General features: G+C 35.1%; 1 protein-coding gene, 1 long non-coding RNA gene and 3 other non-coding genes across 11 annotated transcripts in view; 4 read left to right on the top strand and 1 right to left on the bottom strand.

Annotated features, from left to right (window-relative positions):
• Positions 1-362: 362 nt before the first annotated feature.
• Positions 363-4,795, top strand: LOC127120113 (uncharacterized). 7 transcript variants are annotated; one of them, XR_007803105.1, is made up of 6 exons: positions 363-665; positions 1,130-1,171; positions 1,969-2,067; positions 2,150-2,292; positions 3,925-4,045; positions 4,133-4,795. XR_007803105.1 is itself a non-coding variant. In XM_051050504.1 (5 exons), the coding sequence occupies exons 2-5, from the start codon at positions 1,141-1,143 to the stop codon at positions 3,918-3,920; spliced, it is 351 nt and encodes a 116-aa protein (XP_050906461.1). In that variant the 5' UTR covers positions 363-665; positions 1,130-1,140; the 3' UTR covers positions 3,921-3,938. The 7 variants fall into 7 exon arrangements, 2 of the variants coding, with proteins under 2 accessions (XP_050906461.1, XP_050906462.1); XM_051050504.1 differs by lacking the exon at positions 4,133-4,795 and having other exon boundaries at positions 2,012-2,067; positions 3,800-3,938; XR_007803103.1 differs by lacking the exon at positions 3,925-4,045 and having other exon boundaries at positions 364-665.
• Positions 1,393-1,509, top strand: LOC127124662 (U5 spliceosomal RNA). Its single transcript, XR_007804126.1, has one exon. It is a non-coding gene; the product is annotated as a U5 spliceosomal RNA (small nuclear RNA).
• Positions 2,175-23,653, bottom strand: part of LOC127120117 (uncharacterized) — a 32,848-nt gene continuing 11,369 nt past the window's right edge. The window contains exon 2 of the long non-coding RNA XR_007803108.1: positions 2,175-3,873. This is a non-coding gene — a long non-coding RNA (uncharacterized LOC127120117). The remainder of the gene's footprint in view (positions 3,874-23,653) is intronic.
• Positions 2,459-2,608, top strand: LOC127124440 (U4 spliceosomal RNA). The gene has a single exon (XR_007803929.1). It is a non-coding gene; the product is annotated as a U4 spliceosomal RNA (small nuclear RNA).
• LOC127124007 (U1 spliceosomal RNA) lies at positions 3,169-3,329 on the top strand. The gene has a single exon (XR_007803652.1). It is a non-coding gene; the product is annotated as a U1 spliceosomal RNA (small nuclear RNA).

The following is a 23,653-nucleotide window of genomic DNA, read 5'->3' as shown; positions in this document are numbered from 1 at the left end:
ATTAAAGATTCAAACTCTATCTAGTCCGTGAAATAATCGACGACAATAACTAAATACTTTAATCAATATAAGACTATTTGAAAAAGTCTAATATTTTCATCCCTAACTAGGCAAACGATTAAGGGGAGAATAAAATGTTCAATTTTATTGGTGGGATAATGAGTACGTAAGGAGTAAATATGATATAATAAATTAAATTTAAAATTAATCTTATCATATTTTATTAGTTAAAATTTTGATCATGAATTTGAGTTTAATTAGAAAATGATAAAGATAAAAAACAAGTGATTGATTTATTCATAAAAAATATAATTAAAAAAATGAAAATTTAATAAAATATAATATATAATTGAACATTTTTGGTTAAGTGGCAACAATACAATGAACTAAAATAAAACACTTTACCAAACCAACAGGAAAGGAAAAGCATTTTGTCATAAACGTTTTGTCTTCCTCTGTAGTTCATGATGATTTTGATAAATGGAGCATGAATCTCAATGTTACTCTTATGCTTTGAAGAAGGAAACCGAGCAAGTTGTCTTTGGGAAAGGGAAAGGATTCTAGGTCTCTCGTTTTTACTGTTTCCAGCTTCTCGTTTTTACTGTTTCCATTTCTATTTGGGAAAGGGAAGCTTCCATGCATGTTCTCTCTTTGAAGCAAGCAAGGTAAACAATACAATTCCATTCTCAAAAAATCACCTTATATTCATAAATATTTGCAAATGATGTTTTGGGTCGGTTGAAAAAAGGGTTTTGAGTCTGTATTAACTTGCCATGTAAAATTGCTTCTCAAATCTCATCATCCATCCATGTTAATTTAGGGATAAACACCACCAGGCTAGAATTGAGGTTTCGAAAGAAAGATCCTATAGTTCTATGCAACACCGACACCTCTGAAAAAATGTGTGTGTCGGACACATATACCGACATTTGTGATTATATTTAATTTATTCATTTTTTAAATTATTATCGGTGTCGCCGGTGTAGTTTAGTCTAAAAGAAATATGTTGTTTGGCAGTGCTCAGTTTGTATACTCCATAGCTATCACCTTGTTTTGCAATGAAGAGTACTATCTTCTTGAATGAAATATGTTAAGCCTAACTAAGGTAAATCCTCTTTATCTTCTACAGGATTCTTTTGTATGCTACAGGATTCTTTTGATCATGAAAATGGTGAGGGTTTTAAAGATTGTTACGATGCAAGTTGAGTTTTTATTCATGTGCTGTATTTGCATTGAAGTTCATTTGTTGCTATAGATTGGGATACTTTAGTAATTAAAAGTAGGGGTCAAGTGAGTGGGTATCATACTCAAGTCCCACATCTTCTACTGCATAAAAGAAACTATAGTGCTTACATATAAAATGAAAGCACCTCTCATTGCTATCATTTACGGAGCCGTGTGATGATGACATAGCGAACTATTCTTTCGCCTTTTACTAAAGAATACCGTGTCAGCGTCACAATTAGCGGCATACGCTAGTTTTTGGAAGAGTTCTCAATTTTGAGGGCTCTGCAATTTAGTTCAACTTTCTCAATGTTCATTGAAGATTCTTAAGCTTGATTTCTGTCCATGGTTTTCTAGTAACTTATTTGAATATTTCACAAACCACATTATTATTCATTAGTAATTTTTAAATTTAATAGGAAATGTGTATTACTACAAGGTCTTCCGGGAAACTAGATGTCAGTATTTTACAGCTGAATGATAATCTTTCTGTTATGCTCTTTGAAGTGAGAAATCTTTAGAAGTGAGAAAACAAGATTAAGAAGTGAGAAATGTGATAATCTTTCAGTATTTTACACTTTAGAAGTGAGAAAACAAGATTAAGAATTTGTTATGCTGGCCTTTGAAAATCATAATCAGATCACTTACCATATGCTTCAACTTTAGACAAATGGAATAATACAAGAGAAGAGACTCTTAGACCCACTTGATATTGATGATTGACTAGTTTTTAAACATTATCAGTTGTCTCCTTCCCACTGAAGTTGTTACTTTTTATACTCTTAAGTGAAATCCAGTGATTGGAATAAATCGTTTAGCTCAATACAGCTCCCCTGTTGCAAGGTGAGTTCTTATTCATGCGCTATGTTTGCGTTAAATTACTTCGATTATGTTATTTTCATGTCAATGTTTGTACAAATGTTAGATTAAGCTTCGGTCAGCGTGCTTCATGATTCCATCAACACATCTTTGTCTCCTAAAGATTTTTCCACCGAAAGCCTTCGGATGTAGAAAAAGTAGGGGTCAAAGCTGGGAGTTGAAGATTGTCATTTTGTGGCTGGATTATAAGTAAGTAAAATTCAATAACTTTGGTACTTGTTTGATGACGGGGTTATTTTTCTACTATTTGCTTGTCTTAGTTGTTGCCAAAACTTCTAAGTCCCATATTGCTAATGAGAGGAATTAGATAAGCTTGAAGTTATATAAAAAGGAAGCTTATTCTTCATTCAATTCTATCTTTGCGCTTGGGGCAATGACGCAGCTAGTGAGGTTCTAACCGAGGCGCGTCTATTGCTGGTTGAAAACTATTTCCAAACCCCCTCTTAGGCTTGAGGTAACTCAAGCCTTTGAGAATTTCTGGAAGGGCTCCCTTAGGGGTAAAGTCCTACAACATTAGTTAAATATATTTGTATTTTTTTTGTGATATACTTTTTAAGTCTGTATTATTGATACTCTATTTTTTTCAATTTATTCAAACTTTATTTTTTATTTTAGCATAAAATATAATATTGCAACTAACATTATAGTAGCAAAATTAACATTGATCTATGTTTTCAAGATTAAAAACGTTAACTTGAAACTAAATAAAAACTGATATAAATTGTAAGATTTGACCTGAGTTGATTTCATAACAAGAGCAAAGTTATGCATATAAATCCTAATGGAGGTTGCAAATGTGAGTTGTTGTATGAATTGTTGATCTGCTAAGTTGTAAGTAGGGGTCAAGTTGGTGTATGAATTGTTGATATGCTAAGTTGATATAAACGGTGTACATACAACTTCAACACTAAATCTTGGGAACAAATACGTCTTAGTAGTTTAGATTTAAATGATGATTATCTTTCACACAAAAATATCATGTTAACACTAGTCCCACATCGGAATTGTTAGAGTGAATAGTACGGAACATGAGGTATAAAGAACAAGCGTGTGATTCATTGCAACATACTTACCTGGATGGGGTCAATGGATGATCATCAAGGTCCATGGCCTAGGCAAGTGACCTCCATTGCACTTAGGAGGGGTGCTAGCCTAAGGTCTACCCAAGTGGTGGAGCCTACATCATAATTTGTTGCTGTGGGGGCCTGCGTTCGCGCGGCCCCCTTCCAAAATAAGTTCAATAGTTTTAGGGATTTTGGATCCTATATTTGGTGGTTTAGTGAAAAAGTAGAGTGTGTATATGTCCATTAATTTGTAGAGGGTCACTTGCCTCAAAGTTAAGAAAGAAAAATCACTTTTTTAGTTGTTATGTTAAGCCTTAAAAATGGAAAGGGACCTTAAAAGGACATACAATGATAATCTGTGGGTCTGTTATCACAAAAAAATTGTACACGAAAAGGTAAAAAGTGATCTTATGTACTGGTCTCCTTAGAACTATAGCATAGATCCTGTTCAAGTCAGGCCTTGCTTATTCATGCTCAGATTTCAACAATCTTGGGCCACATTGTTAATATGTTTCTAAAGTGCTTTTCTTATTTAGCATTAATTCATTTCCTTGATCAATTTTAAGTTATCATATGGAGATTTTCATTAAAAATTGCATGGTTTTTACAAAGAACTTTTTTCACATCTGAAGAATTCTTCTTTTGGATGGGGCAAATGAGGGTTTGGTTATTGTGTCATATTCTCGCGGAGTGAGTTTTAGAGAACCTTTTAAAAACCAATTAATGGAGTTCTTCCGGAACACTTGTGGATGAGAAGATTTCAGAGGAAGATATGGAGTTGTCTTCTTCCCTCAGTGAAATCTGATGTTTGGCAGGAACACTTGTGTATCTTCTTTCATTGGTGTTTTTGAATGAAATATGTTAAGTCTAACACTAAGGTACAAGATTGTTTTGTATGCTATAGCCATGGTGGTAGATTTTGATCATGAAAATTGTGAGGTATTTTTGGTTTCTCTCTGTTTCAGGTGAAAAGAACAAAACATGACGAATCAGAGCTAAGCTACGGTCTTGCCCGTAGCCAGCGTTACGTCCCGTAGCACACCAGAAGCTGTGTCATATTCCATTTTCACAACAGGGTTCAGACTGCTTAAGCTGTTTTATTTCTGCATCAGACACTAATTTTAAGCCATTCTTAATAGATTTTAGGCCTTCTGGTGTGTCACTTACAAGCAACTAGACATACTTAAATCAAACATCAAGCCTTATAGTGGTACCTTGATGGAGTTCTCAGGAGACAATGCAGAAGGCACGAGATTCCTTGAATTGTGACTTTCATGGTCGATGTGTGAAAATTTTCATTTCTGAAAAGGATGTTGATGGTCGATGAAACGTTGGCATACAACCTCGCCATTGTAAGTAGACACATGCTAAATTCAATTTGAGACCTTGTATCAAAACCCCACTTAGCAATGAAGTTTTCTTTAGAGAACATGGAGATTTCAACGTCAAGAATATTTTTATGGAGTCCAACGTACATGCCCGACATGTTCTCAATATTTGGTGATTATTGTTCCTTTATTTTTCTGCTTGTATAGAATTCTTAACTTCACATTACATGTTTGTCTGAAAGTTCACAACAATGCCATGAGCAAAATTAGATATACATTCTAAACAAAATTTAACTTTTCGTTTTTTGTTGTTGTTGTTGATGTACTAAAAGAATACATGGATGACTATAATTTGTTTTGAGGAAAAACAATTCTGCTAGTGAAAAACACTTACTTTTATCAATAATCTTTAGTTTCACTTCTAAAATAGAATCCCAGAAAAACGACATTAGTTGAGAGTTTACAGCCTAAAAAATTCATAAATACACTCCAAAAATCAAGTAAAATGACTTAAAAAGAATAATGGCAACAAAATCAATGATACCGACGAAGTGAAAGAGTCTTGTTTCACTTCCATGTTGACCTACGTGACATGCATGCTTTGTGGAATTGGTGTCCTTTGCCCTGCAAACCCCGTTCGTTTTCAAGCATATGTGAGGCCACGAAACTCCCTGTGTTTATGGACAATATTATAGAGAAAATTGATCCTTGGATCATTTTTTATAGGAGCGTGCATAGTATCCACACAAAAAAATTACCTCTTAATACTTGTATGTTGAATCCTGTAATGCACAAAAATGGCATTAGATAGACAACCTAGATCCATGACTAGGTTTTACTTTAAACATAGACATGGCATTGGACCTCATTCCTCCAATATGAATTGAGAACTATAAGACCATCCAACTTCCATCCAGCGTGTTCCTCAACAAATGACCTCTTGCTTCGTTGAAATTTTACCTGAGTAACTCCTTGATTTGCTTGCTTTCCATAAACACTACCTTTGGGAACCAGTATCTTCCCATAAAAAAATACACTAAGATCAAGTCATAGTAAAACCAAAATCAAATATGAAATAGTAACATTATGTAACTCATGACAAATCTCGTTACAAAACATAAATGTTAGTATGAAATTTGACAATGTTAGAAATTGGCGCAAAATAAGGTCCACTTCAACATACAAGACACTGAAAATTATGATGTAAGGTTCGCGTAGAATCAGTGCATTGAAACAATGGAGCATTTAACCTACCACCCCCTCTTTTATACCTGGTACCCCCATATTTTCATATTGAAGAAACTTTCTCTGCTATTATTTACCAATTAAAATTAACATTTCTTCAAAACATGTTGACTACAAGTCGGGGAGATTTATGTCGAAGTTGAGATGTTGTAATCACCATGTTGAAGTTGCAGCTAAGTTTAATCAGAGTCTGGTTTCAAAAAAGTATTATCAACATTAAGCATCGGTATAACACTCCATTTTGTGCCAACTTGCACGGTTTTGTTTCGAGACAGTGTATACAACATATTGGAAAGGAACTAAAATGGGTAAAACTGGTTGGTGCAAACCAAGATGCATGTGGTTGCTTCATTAGAACAACACACGTGTTATTGTGTGTGTGTCAACTTGTCGGTTTTCAAATACAAGGCAATCTTGTTCCTTTAGAACTATTTCATAGTTTTTGGAAGAAATTACACATTGAAGAGCATGATGTCAATCATGAAGAAAGTCATACATAATTGGATTTAGAAATAGAGTGTGAAGAGTTGAAGACATATTTCTGTACTTTGGATATCATAGGCCATAAAGTGTTGAAAAAAAAGGTTCGGGAACTAACACATTCATCCGTAACTTTTATGTTTCCACCATCGATGAAGTACAAGCCAAAGATGGGAGTCAAGAAGAGCAAAAAAGGTCAAGAAAGTGATGTTCATCGTGATCCTTCACAATGGGAGTATGGTGAGAGCTTGTAGGGGAGTCAGACTATAAAGAGATCATCCATAAAACCAACTGAAAGTCAACCGTCAAGTATGCCGGCTAGAAGTCAATCGTCCACTGCTTCTTCGAGAGATGTTTACTTGTCCAAGTTTCCTGATTTGTTACATCCATGATTCCACATATTCATTACATTGTTGGTGTTAGTGATGATGGGAATTTTGGTTTTCATACTATTGTAGCTTTTATTGGATGGGATGAATAGTCGTGGCCTTTGATTCGAATGCAATTAGATACTCAAGTTCATCAACAACCTCAATTGTTTTCCAATTTGTTCTATGACACGGTCTTTACATTTAGGAATGTGTTACGAGTAGAACACTTGGGTGTGCAGGATATTGATAACGGATTATCCTATTACTTGTAGATACAATGTCGTATTTGTCTCTCTGTCGAAGAGACTTAACATCACATTTTTCCCTCTTGCCTTAGCTCCACCTATGTATACGAGCAATCATAAAATCATTGTTGTTGGTTTTGTCAACAACAATAATTGTGTTCGTGTAAAGTTGAAACCCTATTGTCCATTGTTTCTTGTCACTGAGCGTTGGAGACAAAATTGTATTAAAGATGCAAAAGCATGAGAATCAGCATATGTGAGACGCATTAGGCACTAGAAAGATAAAGTTATGAGGTTATCCTAATTTGTTTTGTATTCTTGTATGTAGCAGTGTTTTTAATATATGTATATATTTTATCGGTTTTTTTTTGTCGAATCAATTGTTCTAGAAAAATTAATGAAGGAAAAAATGAACAATTTTTACTAAATGTATACCAGAAATGTCATAATTTTTAAAATTTTCTATTAAATACCAGAAATTTCACAATTTCCAGAATTTTATGATAATTATCGAAAATTTTACAATTTTCGGTAAGAGAGCACATGTCTTCACTGAAAATTTCAGAAGTTCTGGTATGTATATATTGAGATTTCTAAATTATCATTACATTTACCTTTGTAACGGTAAAAAAAATGTAATTTTCAAAAAAAGTCGGTAAATACTCAAAATTTCTGGTACGCCCTGGCATGTTTTGAAATTTTCGGTATTTAATGAAGGTATAACAGTAAAATTGCTCTAAATGTGAGGGTGCTAGGTACAATTGGGGATGACATGTTAAATGCTCAAAACAGTGACATTCATGATAAAATCAAACTTTGTGAAAAAAAATAATACTACCTCTGGTCCAATTTATAAAAGACACACTACTTTTTAGATGCGTTAAATAATTAACGTGTTTGGTTCATATATTGTCCATTTATTGGTTATTTGATGTATTTAAAAAGTAAGTTGTCTATTATGAATAGGACAAAGGTAGTATAACGATAAAGTACCCATTATGACATAGACGGTGGAACTTGGAAGCGCAAAGCCACAACAAAACAGAGAGTTAAGTTTTGAAATATAAAATGCATGATAAGATTTCTTCTTGCCATCCCCCATTTTTGACCTAGCACCCCCATATTTTGTAATAATGACAATTTTATGCTTTTATTACCGGACATTTAAAAATCCGGTATAAGGTTTGACCAAATTTTTGGCAAAAATCCAAAAATCTCTTGAATTTTTTGCAAAGATTCAGAACCTGTTGAAGTTTTACCGATATTTTAAATTATTTCTAGATTTTTAGTAAAACTTTGAATATGTTTAGGAGTGTTATCCTTTTTTTTAGGAAAAATCCGGAATTTGCAAGATTCTACCATCATTATTACCAAAGCTTTCCACAAATAAGACAAATTTTGTTGTATACCGATTTTTTTTTTGCATAAACCCAAAAATCTGATAGTTAAGTATGCTTCAATTGTGGGGTCCAGATCCCGATGGTTCCCATGTAAATTTTACTCAGTTTTCACCATTGATGTTGTGCGTTTTACATAAATGGTTCCTTTATATTGATGATATTTTTGACATTGATAATTTATTTTGTATATGTTGTAAATGTCAGATATTTCCCTTTTTACCTGACATTTTGGCATGGGCTCAGTCTGTTGGTAAACAACATGATATTATTGATGTTACTATTCGTTCTGATACCACAAATGGGATAAGAGATATAAAAAATTTGATTATGGGCTGTGAGAGAGGAGGAAATTACCAGAAGAAGGATGCAATTGCAGGAAGTTATGCTTTGAAAGTGAAATGTCCATTTATGTTGCAATCTATGCCGATTGGAAGTAGTTGGAAGGTTACAGTTAGGTGTGAGTTTCACAATCATACACTTTCTAAGGGCTTATATGGGAATGACATATTAGGCCGTGTAGAAGATCATGAAAGAAAGTTTGTGATTGACATGACCAAATACAATATGGCTCAGAGATACATAGTTGCTGCTTTGAAAGATAGAGATCGAAAAAACCTAATGAGTGTTATCTAAGTCTACAAGACAAGATCTACATACAGGACGAGCAAGAGAGGTTCGTTGACTGAAATGTAACATCCTCTAAGTCAGAGTACGAAGAGATCATGTACAAAACCAACTGAAAATCAACCGTGTAACGCGTCTTCAAAACTAAAATATTTGTCTCACATTCTTGTCTTCTTACATTAGTACATTGATTACATTGTTGATATGGAAGAGGATGGAAATTGTGATTTTTTGGCTATTGCAGTTTTACTTGGATAGTGCGAAGAGTCTTGGCATTTAGTTCAAACACAGTTAGATACTGAAGTTTATTAACACCATCAATTGTATTCCAATTTGTTCTATGACACGACACCGAAAGTTAGGAATGTGTTGTGGGTAGCTAGCTTGGGTGTGCAGGGTCGTGAGAAGTGGATGATGATTTTTGATATGAGTTACTTTATTGCTTCTAGATATAATGTTATATTGGTCTTGTTGTCCAGGAACCTTAACATTACATTATTCCCATCAGTGATAGCTTCATGCATAACTTTAAGTAGACACAAAATGATTGCAATTGGTTTTGTTAACAACAATCATTAGATTCATGTGAAGTTGAAATACAATTGTCCTTTACCTCCCGTCACAAACCCATGGAGACAAACTGTAGTAAAGTTGCAAGAGCATGTGAATCATATGCGAGACATATTATGCATTGGGAAGAAGAAGTTAGGAAGTCTACATAATTTATTTTGTAACGATATTATATCACTTTTGCATTATATGTATGTGTTTTATCTGATATAGTTTTTTAAAAATGTAAAAAAAAAATAAGTTTTTCCATTATTTCTTTACTGCCTACCAAATTTAACATTTAAAATTACTTTTATTAACTACTAAAATATTTGATTAAATTTTTTGTTACTTCTCAGCTATAAAATTTTAGTATACTATGTAGTATATATTTTATGTTACTTGGTTTATATTATGTTATTTTTTTAAAGTAAATTAAGAGAAAATTGTAATATATTATTTAATAAATTTAATTATTTAATTATGCATTGAAATGTCCAATAAAAATGGTTTAATGGGTAAAGAGTCTGTTCATTTTCTGAAAGGGTACGAGTTCAATTATGTTGTCACTGATGTGATGACTTCTTCGATGGAGAAGTATTTCTATAAACACTCTTCAAACTCTGAGGTTTTCCATCGACGTGAGGACCTCTTTAGTGGATAAGTACATATGCAAACACTCTTCAAACCCTTAGGCGTGTCAGCGACATAAGGATCTCTTTAGTGGGTAAGTACTTTTGTAAGCCTCTTCAAACTTGAGATCAACGTGATGACATCTTGTTGCAGTTATATGTAATATGTAACACTCTATTTTTCTAGAAATTATTTACATTAATTAATTGTAATTTTTATTTTGTGTATCTAATTATCATTTGTATGATAATTGAGATGTGTTAGGGCAACAAGGGTGGGTGACCCTTGGGTAGAGAGTAATTAGAGGTTAGTAGATTTATTTAGAATTATTTAATTGATTAAAATAATGCTTTTATGTTATTATTTAAATGAAATAATAAAATAATGTTTTTATGTTATTATTTAAATGAAATAATAAAATAAAAGGAAATAATGAGTTTAGGGTGGAAAGTGTGAATTATGGAGAATTAAAATAAATAATGTAAGTTAGTAATAAGTTTTGCCTTAATTGAATATTAGAAAGATAGAAATTAGATTTTTTTTTATGAGGAGAGAAGTGAGGTGAAACTTTTGGAAATTGAGAAAAAGAGGCAAGAGAAGAGAAAAGAAAGGAAAACCTAAGACGAGCTATAGGGAAGAGAAGTCATAGCCTAAAACTTGCATTTTCTGGAATTACAAGGTAAGGGTGGGAATTTGGTTCAATAATAGGGATATGAATGGAAGGGTAGAGGAAAATTTAATTATTTTTGGATTGACGATGAATGTTGATATTTGTTAAATGAAGTTTATGTTCTAAAGTGTTCATGTATGTTCACCATTGATGATGTTTGAAGTTTTTAGGGATTGATAGAGTATATAGATACATGATTATATGAATATAAGTAGTGATTGATATAAGTATACTTATGACTGAATTTAAAGACATAAAATATTTTTGATGATTATTTCATGGATGTTTTTGGGTAAAAGAGAAGATGAAAATCGTGCACAAAATTTCAGAAAAATAATAAGTTTTTAGTATTGCTTTCGTGCACGGTTTTGATCATAACTTTCAACTCGTAAATCATTTTGAGACGGGATTTGAAGCGTTGGGTAGCTGAAACAGAGAACTATTACTTTATTTCAGAGGTAAAATATTTTTGGTGATAATTTTATAGACGTGTTTGGGGTTGGAGAAGATGAACATCGTGCTAGAAATTTCAGAAAAACAACAACTTTTTAGTAACACATTTATGCATGGTTTTGATCATAATTTTCAACTCCTAAATCATTTAGGCATGGAGTTTGAAACGTTAAATATATGAAATAGAGAGGAATAACTTTGTTTCAGGGGTAAAATATTATTGGTGATGATTTCATGACCGTTTTGGGGGTTGGAGAAGATGAAAATCGTGTTAGAAATTTCAAAAAATAGCAACTTTTTGGTAACACATTCGTGCATGATTTTGATCATAACTTCCAACTCGTAAGTCATTTTGGGATGTGGTTTGAATTGTTGGGTACGGGTATAACTATATTTCAGAGATAAAATATTTTTAACGATTTTATCAGAGGTTGGTAGTAGGTGGAAAAGAAGTGTATGATGTGACGAATATGGACGAGGTATGTATTGACAAATTATTTGATGTGTTGTGAATGATTTGGTTGGTGTGATTGATTATATTGGTGGTAGTCTAGAAGGGTGGATTATGTTACACATGGTATGGTCAATTGAAGATCACTAAATATTATTATAATTGTTATGTTAATTGCATTATTATATATTAGTGGTAGTCCAAAATGGTGGATTACGTTATGCATGATTGCAATTGTGTGATTGATTGTGGATCACTATATATTATTATAATTGTTGTGTTAATTTCATTATTACCATGATATATATTCATTGTTGATATGTTGAAGGAGAAAAGTCATAGGTTCGAAGTGGGACGAAAGATTTATCCGAAACTCAGAAGGGGGAGTTCGGGATTCCAAAGGGGGAATCAGGTTTGTAAGAAGAACCAAATGTTGAATTGGTACCACGTGCATGTGAGTCGTTGTCATTGTCATGAGTCATATAGCATGAATAAAATATATGCGTGAAATAGGACTATGTGTGATGATGGTTTTGTTATATGTGATGTTGATGATACTTTGGGCGTTAGAATGTGATATGTTGTTGTGCATGATTGTATAGATGTTGTACTCTATTTTATATTATATGTTGTTATTATTGAAATGAATTCTCATCCTTCTATTTGAATGTTTCCTTTACATGGGTATCATGTAGATACTTAAGAGTATAAACGCTGATGTGAGTGGGAGTTAGCTCTTGGAGCTATTTCTTTTAGTTTATTCGTGTTAGATTTGGTTATGCTCTGATATGTAACATTGGGGGTGAATTATTTGTTTTGTGTTGAAATTTTCTGAGAGACAATGCATGCTCTCGTATTTGTTTTATGTTTAGGTGTGATAACATTTGGAGAAGACTCATGAGTAGGTGATTTTAATTTTGTTATGAAAACTATTATGAGATTTTAAATTGGTATGTTCATTCTAGAACAGTCATTGATAATGGGTTACATGTTTCTAGTACATAATTCATTGACACACTCATCCATTCATTTCCTTCAACTGTGGTTCAATTTGATTTACAAGTCTTGTCATCATTTAGATTCATCGGTCCATTGCATGTTGTTATTACATGCATCATTGTGTTTTGATCTTTTTTCCAAACTAACTTTAATTTCAAATTTGATTTTAATTTCAATTTAATCCCGGAGGTTCAAATTGATTATGTCCAAATTAACTTTTAGAGGTTCAAGTTGACATTTGAAATTTAAATTGATTTTAAAAGTCATTTCATCATTTTTAGCAAATTGATTTTAAAAGTCATTTCATCATTTTTAAGGAAATTAACTTTAGAGATCATTAATCTTTTAATTTCAAATTGATTTTGATTTCAAATTAATTCTAAAAGTTCAAATCAATTTTGCTCAAGTTAATTTTTGTTCAAATGGATTTTTGGAGGTTCAAATTGATTTTTGAAATTTGAGTTTGAATTAACTTTAGAAATCATTAATCTTTTTAATTTCGAATTAATTTTAGAATGCAATTTATTTTTTAGAATTTTTCTTTTTTACTAACAGGCCATGGTTGTAATTAAGAGATGGCCCATTCCCTTTTTTTCATATTAAAAACTCAGCACAAAATCAACTTTGGCAATCCAATATTCATAAGCCCATAAGCATGACCCAAATCCAATATCCATTTACCATATCCATATCCATATTAAATCCACATCCCATACCAATTAACCATTCCATATTACATATCCAAATGTCCATATTCCAATACTAATATCCATATTCTAATTACCATATCCATATATTCATGTCAACATCCAAATAAGACAAAAGAAGAAAAACACATGTGCAACATTACAAATGAAAATGGTGCTCAATAAACAAAATGTGCAGGAGGAACGAAACAAAATGAAACGGAAATAACATCAACATGAAGGCGCCAAAATGCAACATGAAGTGCAACCAAACGCGACACCCCCCTCCAATTGGCACATCCATACTCTCTAAGGCCCATTCTGTTTTCTTTTTTTGGTCCATTTACCTTGTTTTTTTGTAGTTAATAAATTATGGAGTTTATGTTAATTAGGACGTAGTTTAGATAATTCAGGGATTAGTCTAGAATAATTCTATAATACTAATTTTAGATTGAATTTTGGAATTGATTTTGAATATTTTTAGATATTGTTCTAGAATATTAATTTTAGATTTAATTTTGGAATTGATTTTGAATATTTTTAGATATTTTTTTGAATATTAATTTTAGATATTGTTTTTAGCATAATTTTTAGAATTAATTTTAAAATGTTGATTTTAGCATATTAATTTTAAACTTTTTAAATTGACTTCTAACATCTAACATTTAACTCCTAATATTTACGTTTTCACATTCTAATTCCTAACATTTACATTTTATGCACCTAACTTCTAACATTTAAATTCTTGTCATTCATTTTACTTTGTATCATATTACTTATTCAGCATTGTCATTCTTCACCTTCATCTTGTTATTCAACATAAAATGAACAAAACATGATAAAATGGAAAAGACATAAAAAGACTTGATCCATATTCATTAAGACCTAAGCTCAAAGTTATGGACATATGGATATATGGACTATGTAGACTTAGAGGACTCTTTTAAGACCCTTGCATTGGACCTTGGACAATTGATTGACCTAAGCATAATTTGGATCATATTGGACTTTGTAATCTTTCATTACAAGGGAGCACTCGTGGTACTACCCTCAAAGAAAAAAGGAGTCATGTTTTGTAATATCATTATGCACTCTTTAGCTTAGGACACAATGCACACAGAAGATTTTCTCTTGGGATACCTTACAACGAGACCCTTTATTTCTCGCACAAATCCCTTGTATTTTTCATGTATCATTCTCCCCATTTTGGTGTACTTTTTACTCGCTTTCCTTTGTCTTATTATTGCTTGTTAGCTAACCTTAAAATACAGGATTGTCACCATTTCGTAAATAAATAATAAACAAACTCTTGATCCAACGTCAAGCGGTATTTTCTCAAATCAAATTCAAAAACATAATAAAATACGACTAGGATTGTATGCCACGAGGCTTAAGTGGTAGAGAATGGATGAGAATGGAGCTTTCCTACACTCGTTCTGAGTATTTTGAACACAAGACGTTTGACTTGGTAGTTCGAGATACTCCATAGTTTTAAGTGCAATCCGAAGTCAAGAACAATCTCTCTTCAAAACATAAAAACAACATCAATTCCTCCAACCTTTTGTTTGAGCCTTAGGGCATCACTTCCAAAATCCTTTTTCAAGATATAAAATCAACGAAATGAACAAACATTTTGTATCCACTAACTACGGGACTCTGATTTCTCACTTCAACAAGTGGGCATGCGTAGGCACGAGGACCCAAATCCTTATCGAGCACACTAATTAAAACTCCATTTCCATTCCGCAAACCTTTAGCAAGTAAGCATTAAGATAACGACACCCATTCAAGCGTAGTCATCCTTGATGGTTCCCATGGAGTACCATATATGTGAGGGGTGATAATACCTTCCCCTTACATAACAGACTTCCGAACCTATTCATGGTTACGACAACCATTCTTTTGGGGTTTTCTAGATATTTTCCCTTTCCTTTGGAATAAATAAAAACCGATGGCGACTCTGTATTTTTCGCATAGCGACATCTGGCGACTCTGCTGGGGATTTTCTCCCTAAGCAAGGCAAGCCTAGTCTAGGTTGCTTCCTCGTGTGTGTGGGTGTTCATCCTTTTGTATTACTCGCCTTATTTATTGCTTTTTGCTTTAAATTTCTTTGGGTATCTGTCATGTGGCTCCTATGTTGTGGTATTGATGGATACTACCTTGGTTGCAAGAAACCTTGTGAGAAAGACTCTCTACCCGAGTCTAGAGTGCAAACTTGAGATAGGAGAGGTTGAGTAGTATGAGCCACCGAGAATCTTTTCTCGTAAGGGTCAATACGAGAACCTCTCTTAGAGTAGATTCTTTTAAGAATGTCGATGATCGTCAAGATTTTGGCGTAAACGATCAATATTTCCATTAGGATCTTTGTAGAACATTGAACCTTTGGCCAACTAAGATAGATGGTCGCGTAGTGCGGGTCCCCAAAAAGATTTTCTTGTGTGGATCGGTACGAAGATCTCACTCAGAGTAGATTTTCTTGATGGAGTTGTCATATGCTCAATATTCTTATATTTTTCTGCTTGTTTGCAAGGATGAATATATTTGTTAATAAACAATACTTTGAAAATTTTGGGGAAAATAACAATAAGGTATTCAAAGTAAACATGAATTTGATTTTTCTTGAAAAAAATCTCTGAAGGATAACCACAATATCTAGGACAAGATGTCCCGATACACGAACAATCTCTGCCAACCCTTGGTTTTCACCCTAACTCGGATGATTCCTCACAAAGAGTAGCGGTTAGCCCGGTGGCTCAAACCCAACTTGGATGCTCCGTAGGGTCTAGAACTTGATAGATCATCCTCATGGAATCTATGGGGCTACGATGTTGGGAAGTCAGATCCCTGTGGGAGCCTTATCACATAAAAACCAAATGGCTTTCAACCCAGACATACCCATACCATCGATTTTTGTGTAAACAATCTTGCATTACATATCATTGCATCATGAAGCGCGTAGCATATTCCATTGAGATGGAGCATTATGCCAAATATACATGCATAAATGCATAAAAGTCTTTCTCGAGGGCATAAAAGAATCCTCCGTTGAGACATCCTTCCTCCCCAATTGATAACATTATCATGAAACCTTGGGATGGTGTTCCCCGCAGGTTTTCCCGAAATATCTCCTTTGTGTTGCCTTTGGAAAATACCTTTGGAATCTTAAACCAGTCACTTACCTTTCGTAAGTGATCCCCTGCCTTTTGCATTGGAGGTCCCTCTTTTCTTATTTAAATACTCGTTCGTATTGATCCCTAGTGAAGTTGCCATTTTCGTCCGTGTTGACCTTCTTTTTAATACTCGTCTGTATTGACCCTCGACACTCGTCCGTGTTAGCCTTCTTTTTCAATACTCATCTGTATTGACCCTCGACACTCGTCTGTGTTGGCCTTCTTTTTCAATACTCATTCGTATTGACCCATGACACTTGTCCATGTTATCCTTCTTCTTCAATACTCGTCCTTATTGATCTTCAGGACTCGTCCGTGTTGATCTTCAATACTCGTCCATGTTAATCCTCTTTTTCAATACTCGTCTGTATTGGCCTCCAACACTCATCCGTGTCGATACCTTCTCATTCAATACTCGTATGTATTGATTTTAAACACTCGTCCATGTTGGTGTCTTCTTGTTCAATACTCGTTTGTATTGTTCCTTACACTTGTTCGTGTTGATATCTCCCTTTTTCAATATTCGTATGTATTGACCTCCGACACTCATCCATGTCAACTCTTTTTAATACTCGTCTGTATTGATCTTTGACACTTATCTGTGTTATCCCTTTTTCTTCAATACTCGTTTGTATTGATCTCAAGCCCGTCTGTGTTGTTAAACCCCTTTTGATACTCGTTTGTATTGGTATCTATCACTCGTATGTGTGAACCTCATCTCCTCCTTGCCCTTTTGCTCAACGATTTCTATTCCTAAACATGCTTACCTTTTGTGAGTATCCTCTGCCTTTTGCATCAGAGATCTTCCCGTGATAAGGAGTTATTGCTACCTTCTGTGTGGGAAGCTCTCTCTTCTTAACCTTTAGTTGAGAAACTTTCTCATTACCTTTTGCGTGAGACCCCTCTACAGACCTTGTGTCTAGGAATTCTCGTTACCTTTTGTACGAGAATCCCACCTCATTTTTATTCTTAACCTATTATTAAGGAGTTCTCATCACCCTTTCTGTGAAAAACTTAACCATCTTTCTTCTTAAACTTTTGTTTGGAAAACCTTTTTCTGGTACAAAGGAGCCGTTGCTACCTGTTGTGCAAGAAAATCGTATATCCCCAACAAGATTGTCACTCATTCCCATCTTCTTCTTGACCTTTTGCCAAGAAGTTCTCATCATCTTTTGTATGAGAAATCTGTCTGTACCTTTTGTCTTAACTGATGTTGAAGATTCTGTTTCTCTTGCTAAAGAGCAGTTGTTGTCTATTGCAAGAGAATGCCGCTTCTCAGTTGAGTTGCTTTCCTTTAGCAAGACACCTCTCTACCTTTTGCAGAAGGGCCCATTTCAATACTTCTTATCCGTGGGTACTTGCCTTTTGCAAATGCTCATCTCTTTTGCCGTCGTGGAATCCTGCGAGAATACCTCGATCACCTGTTGCATGCTAAGACATGATGGGGGAGGTGAGGAAAGGGCAATATGAAAAAGGATAAAAAGAAAGAATAAAAACATAAAGAAAAAAAAAGAATGAGAAAGAAAAGGAATGAAAAGGAATAAAAGCTAAGAGAAAGACGAGAAATCATCAATCATATTGCATACGTCATGCACATCTAACCTCTCATATACACATCCACCAAATAACATTCAAATTCCTAGCAGCTGCCCTGCACAAAGACTGGCTTGTTCATCCCACATCCCAGTAAAGATCTCTTTACGACCTATCTTCGCATTTCATCCCATTTGTTCCTGGCGGGCAAATTTCCTGATATTCTAGTATTTAATCCCCTCCCACCTTGATTGTCTGGATGTCGTTGCTACCCGTACATTCAGGTCCGAGGAGATTAAAAAGAGGCAACTGTCATATGTAACACCCTTCTAAATACCCCAAATATTTAATTAAAACAACAGCATATAAATCAATATCAGAGTAATCATGCACCAAGGGTGTCACATAATACTTCACATAATTCACCGTAAAAATCAGTCATGCTCATTATTTAATCCAACATGAACACTTCTTTAAAAATTCGCAGCGGATAGAAACATTCAACATCTGTAATATCTTAAAATTAACATTTATTCAACAAATAAAACATCCCGTCCCGATGTTACATCTATCAGAGCATGACCCACTAAAACCACTCTAGACTTCAAGCACTAGCTTCTACTCAACTCACTGCTCGTTACCTGAAAAATATAACTGTAAGGGTGAGTTCCTCAATCGATATAACAAATATTATAAATCATCATGTTATGTTAAGTAACTTTACACGTTAATCACCCACATCATATCATGCATTCGGTAGCAGCATATTCAACTCAACATCATATTCAAACACAACGTAAATGCAACTCAAATGAGACTCGACTCTTCATGCATGTGGTACCATTTGGAGTAAAACTCCCAACTTAAAATCATTGCCAGTTTAGTGGGCATCAAGGCATAAGCCTTCAACTTTCAACTTAGAATTTTTTTGCCAATCCAGGCCAACGTGGTGTGAGCAAAAGCCCCATAATTTTGCCAATCCAGGCCAACGTGGTGTGAGCAAAAGCCCCGACTTAATGCATATGAATGTATATGGCATGTACGACTTGAAGTTCCACAACATAATAACAACGACAACATAACAGCTTTTTCAGCAACAACAACTTAAAAATCAACTTTGGCTCATCAGCCTACAACTCAGCATTTTCAACAAAACAACTTATATTCAACTTTGGCTCATCAGCCTACAACTTAATATTTTCCACAAAAACAACTTATCAACATATTTGCATCAACATTTCGCAACATAGACTCCACGAATTTATTTATCACAATTGGATACAATAGGCCAATCACCAATTACACTTACATCATAAAATCAACCATTTTTACATACTGCAACAGTGTTAACCGGTTAACGCTATAGGTTAACCGGTTAACGCAGGAAATTTACACTTCCAGGCAAAACGCAACAGTGTTAACCGGTTAACGCTATAGGTTAACCGGTTAACGCAGGCAAAACTCAACATTTTTCACAATTTATAACAGTGTTAACCGGTTAACACCCTGGGTTAACCGGTTAACGCAGGCGAAACAGCAGTTCCTGCGCTAACACAAGGCAGAATGCAGAGTTTCCGCATTTTCCGCCGTTGGAGGGCTTCCGGACCTCCGATTCAACTTCCGTAAAAAGCTATACGCTCAGAAATTCACAATACACTCAACACAAATTCAATTTCAGCTTTAATACAACTTATTCAACATAATTTCTCAGCATTCTAAATCCCAATTAGGGTCAATCGACGGCTTATCACTACCCATTACATGTTAATCGATAATACCCATTAAACGACGATAAACCCCCCTTACTTTAACAATCCGGCAACTCTTCGAGCTTCAAGCTTTTCCGTTCTCCAACCTTTGCTCTACAGCTCTTTGCCCTTTTCCTCTTCTCTGCAGCTTCTCAGTTTTCACGTAAAAAAACCTTTTCCAAAAAATGAAAACCTTTTCTCTTATTCCACTTATATATTTCCCAATAATAATTATTATTCCAAAATAATAATAATAATCCAATAATTCAATTTATTTAATTAAATTATTAAATATATTATTAACTTAATTAAATAATTCTTTTACTTCATTTGGGGTGTTACAACTCTCCCCCACTAAAAGAGTTTTCGTCCTCGAAAACATACCTCAAACAAATAACTCTGGATAGGACTCCTTCATCTGACTCTCCAGTTCCCAAGTCACATTGCCACCTGCTGGTCCTCCCCAAGCTACCTTCACTAAGGCAATCTCTTTACCCCGCAACTGCTTCAACTCTCGATCCTCGATCCTCATAGGCGATGTTTCAATAGTCAGGTTATCTCTCACCTGTACATCATCCACTTGGACTACATGCGACGGATCATGAATGTACCTCCTCAACTGAGACACATGAAAAACCTCATGCAAATTCGCAAGTGACGGCGGTAAAGCGATACGATAGGCTACCTCTCCTATCCTCTCTAAAATCTGATAAGGACCAATAAATCGAGGTGTCAACTTCTTCGACTTCAAAGCCCGACCAACACCTGTTATCGGAGTAACACGAAGAAACACATGATCTCCCTCTTGAAACTCAAGTGACTTCCTCCTCTTGTCATGATAACTCTTCTGACGACTCTGAGCCATCCTCATCTTCTCCTGAATCATCTTAATCTTTTCTGTAGTCTGTTGAACAATTTCCGGTCCGACCACAGCACTCTCACCGGACTCACACCAACATAACGGTGTCCGACATCTCCTACCATACAAAGCTTCAAACGTCGCCATACCAATGCTCGAATGAAAACTATTGTTGTAGGTAAACTCAATCAACGGTAAATAACAATCCCAACCACCTCCTTTTTCCAAAACACAAGCTCTCAAAAGATCTTCTAATGACTGAATCGTCCTCTCAGTCTGACCGTCAGTCTGCGGATGATATGCAGAACTCAATCTCAGCTTAGTTCCCAAAGCTCTCTGCAAACCTTTCCAGAACTTCGATGTAAATCTAGGATCTCTGTCCGAAACAATATTAGACGGAATACCATGCAAACTTACAATCTTCTCAATATACAACTCAGCCAATTTCTCTAACGGATAATCCATTCTAATCGGAATGAAATGAGTCGACTTTGTCAACCTGTCAACAATCACCCAAATGGCTTCAAAATTCTTAATTGTCCTCGGTAAACCAGAAACAAAATCCATACTGATACTATCCCACTTCCACTCTGGAATAGCCAACGGTTGCATTAGCCCAGACGGCTTCTGATGCTCAATCTTTGACTTCTGACAAGTCAAACAAGAATAGACAAAACTCGCAATTTCTCTTTTCATTCCCGGCCACCAAAATAACTTCTTCAAATCATGATACATCTTCGTAGCTCCAGGATGAATACTCAGACCACTACGATGTCCTTCCTCAAGAATACTCTTCTTAAGCTCGGTAACATCCGGAATACACACCCGACTACCAAACTTCAAAATACCATTCTCATCAACTCTGAATTCGCCACCTTGACCTTGATTCACTAGAGTCAACTTATCAACCAAAAGCATATCAGATTTCTGACCCTCTCTGATCTCATCCAGAATACCACTCGTCAACTTCAACATTCCCAATTTAACACTATTGTGAGTACTCTCACACACCAAACTCAAGTCTCTAAACTGTTCAATTAAATCCAATTCCTTAACCATTAACATAGACATATGTAATGATTTCCGACTCAATGCATCAGCCACTACGTTTGCTTTACCCGGATGGTAATTCAACCCAAAGTCATAATCCTTCAGAAACTCTAACCATCTTCTCTGCCTCATATTCAGCTCTTTCTGATCAAACAAATACTTTAAACTTTTGTGGTCACTGAAAACCTCAAATCTTGACCCGTACAAGTAATGTCTCCATAACTTCAGAACAAACACCACAGCTGCCAACTCTAAATCGTGCGTCGGATAGTTCCTCTCATGAACCCTCAGCTGTCTTGAAGCATAAGCTATAACCTGCTTATTCTGCATCAACACGCCACCCAAACCCAACAATGAAGCATCGCAATAAACTTCAAATGATTCCGACGAACTCGGTAATATCAGAATAGGAGCAGTAGTCAACCTTCTCTTTAGCTCTTGGAAACCTTCTTCACATTTTGAGTCCCAAACAAACGCTTGCCCCTTTCTAGTCAACATCGTCAACGGTAACGCCAACTTAGAAAATCCCTCAATGAACTTCCTATAATAACCAGCCAAACCAAGAAAACTTCGAATCTCAGCAACAGACTTCGGAGCTTCCCACTTAGATACCGCTTCTATCTTAGAAGGATCAACAGCCACACCACCTCTTGAAATCACATGACCAAGAAAACTTACCTCTCCTAACCAAAATTCGCACTTGGACAATTTAGCAAATAACTTCTTTTCTCGTAGGACTTCTAAAACCACTCTCAAATGTTCAGCATGCTCTTCTTCAGATTTCGAATACACCAAAATATCATCAATAAACACCACAACAAACTTGTCTAGGTACGGATGGAAAATCCTATTCATATACTCCATAAATACTCCAGGTGCATTAGTCACACCAAAAGGCATTACAGAATACTCATAATGTCCATACCTTGTTCTGAAAGCAGTCTTCTGAATATCCTCTGTTTTCACACGGATCTGATGATACCCAGATCTCAAATCTATTTTACTGAACACACTTGCACCAACCAACTGATCCATCAAATCATCAATCCTCGGCAAAGGATACCGATTCTTGATCGTCACTTTATTCAGTTGCCTGTAGTCCACACACAACCTCATAGTACCTTCTTTCTTCTTAACCAATAGCACTGGTGCACCCCACGGTGACACACTCGGACGAATAAATTTCTTATCCAATAGATCTTCCAACTGACTCTTCAATTCAGTTAACTCAACAGCAGACATACGGTACGGAGCCATCGATATCGGCCTAGTACCAGGTACCAAGTCAATAGAGAACTCCACTTCACGCTCTGGCGGCAATTCATTCACTTCTTCCGGAAACACATCAGGAAAATCACACACCACAGCTAGATCGCAAATCATCAGTTTATCTTTAGCCTCCAAAGTCGCTAACAGCATAAACAACTCTGCCCCATCAGCTACTTCCTCATCCACTTGTCTCGCTGATAGAAACAAACTCTTTCCTTCCTCACTCTCAGGAAATATCACAGTCTTATCAAAACAATTGATAGAAACTCGGTTAAACACCAACCAGTTCATACCCAGAATAACATCAATCTGCACTAGTGGAAGACACACTAGGTCCATTCCAAAGTCCCTACCAAAAATACTCAAAGGACAGTTTAAACAAACCGAAGTAGTAGTCACTGAACCCTTCGCAGGAGTATCAATTACCATACTACCAAACATCTCAGATATCTCTAACTTAAGTTTCACAGCACAATCCAAAGATATAAAGGAATGAGTCGCACCTGTGTCAATAATAGCTACAAGAGGAAAGCCATTAATATAACACGTACCTCGGATCAAACGATCATCTGCAGAAGTCTCAGAACCCGATAAAGCAAAGACCTTGCCTCCTGACTGATTCCCTTTCTTCGGCTTCTGACACTGACTTCCAATATGCCCTTCTTCTCCGTAATTAAAACAAATCACTTCCTTGTGCTTGCAATCAGCTATTGCATGGCCAAT

Source organism: Lathyrus oleraceus, chromosome 2 (genome assembly GCF_024323335.1).
Source record: "Lathyrus oleraceus cultivar Zhongwan6 chromosome 2, CAAS_Psat_ZW6_1.0, whole genome shotgun sequence".
Taxonomy (NCBI): Eukaryota; Viridiplantae; Streptophyta; class Magnoliopsida; order Fabales; family Fabaceae; genus Lathyrus; species Lathyrus oleraceus.
The sequence above is the reverse complement of the archived record's forward strand: the minus strand, read 5'-3'. Positions and strand labels throughout refer to the sequence as shown.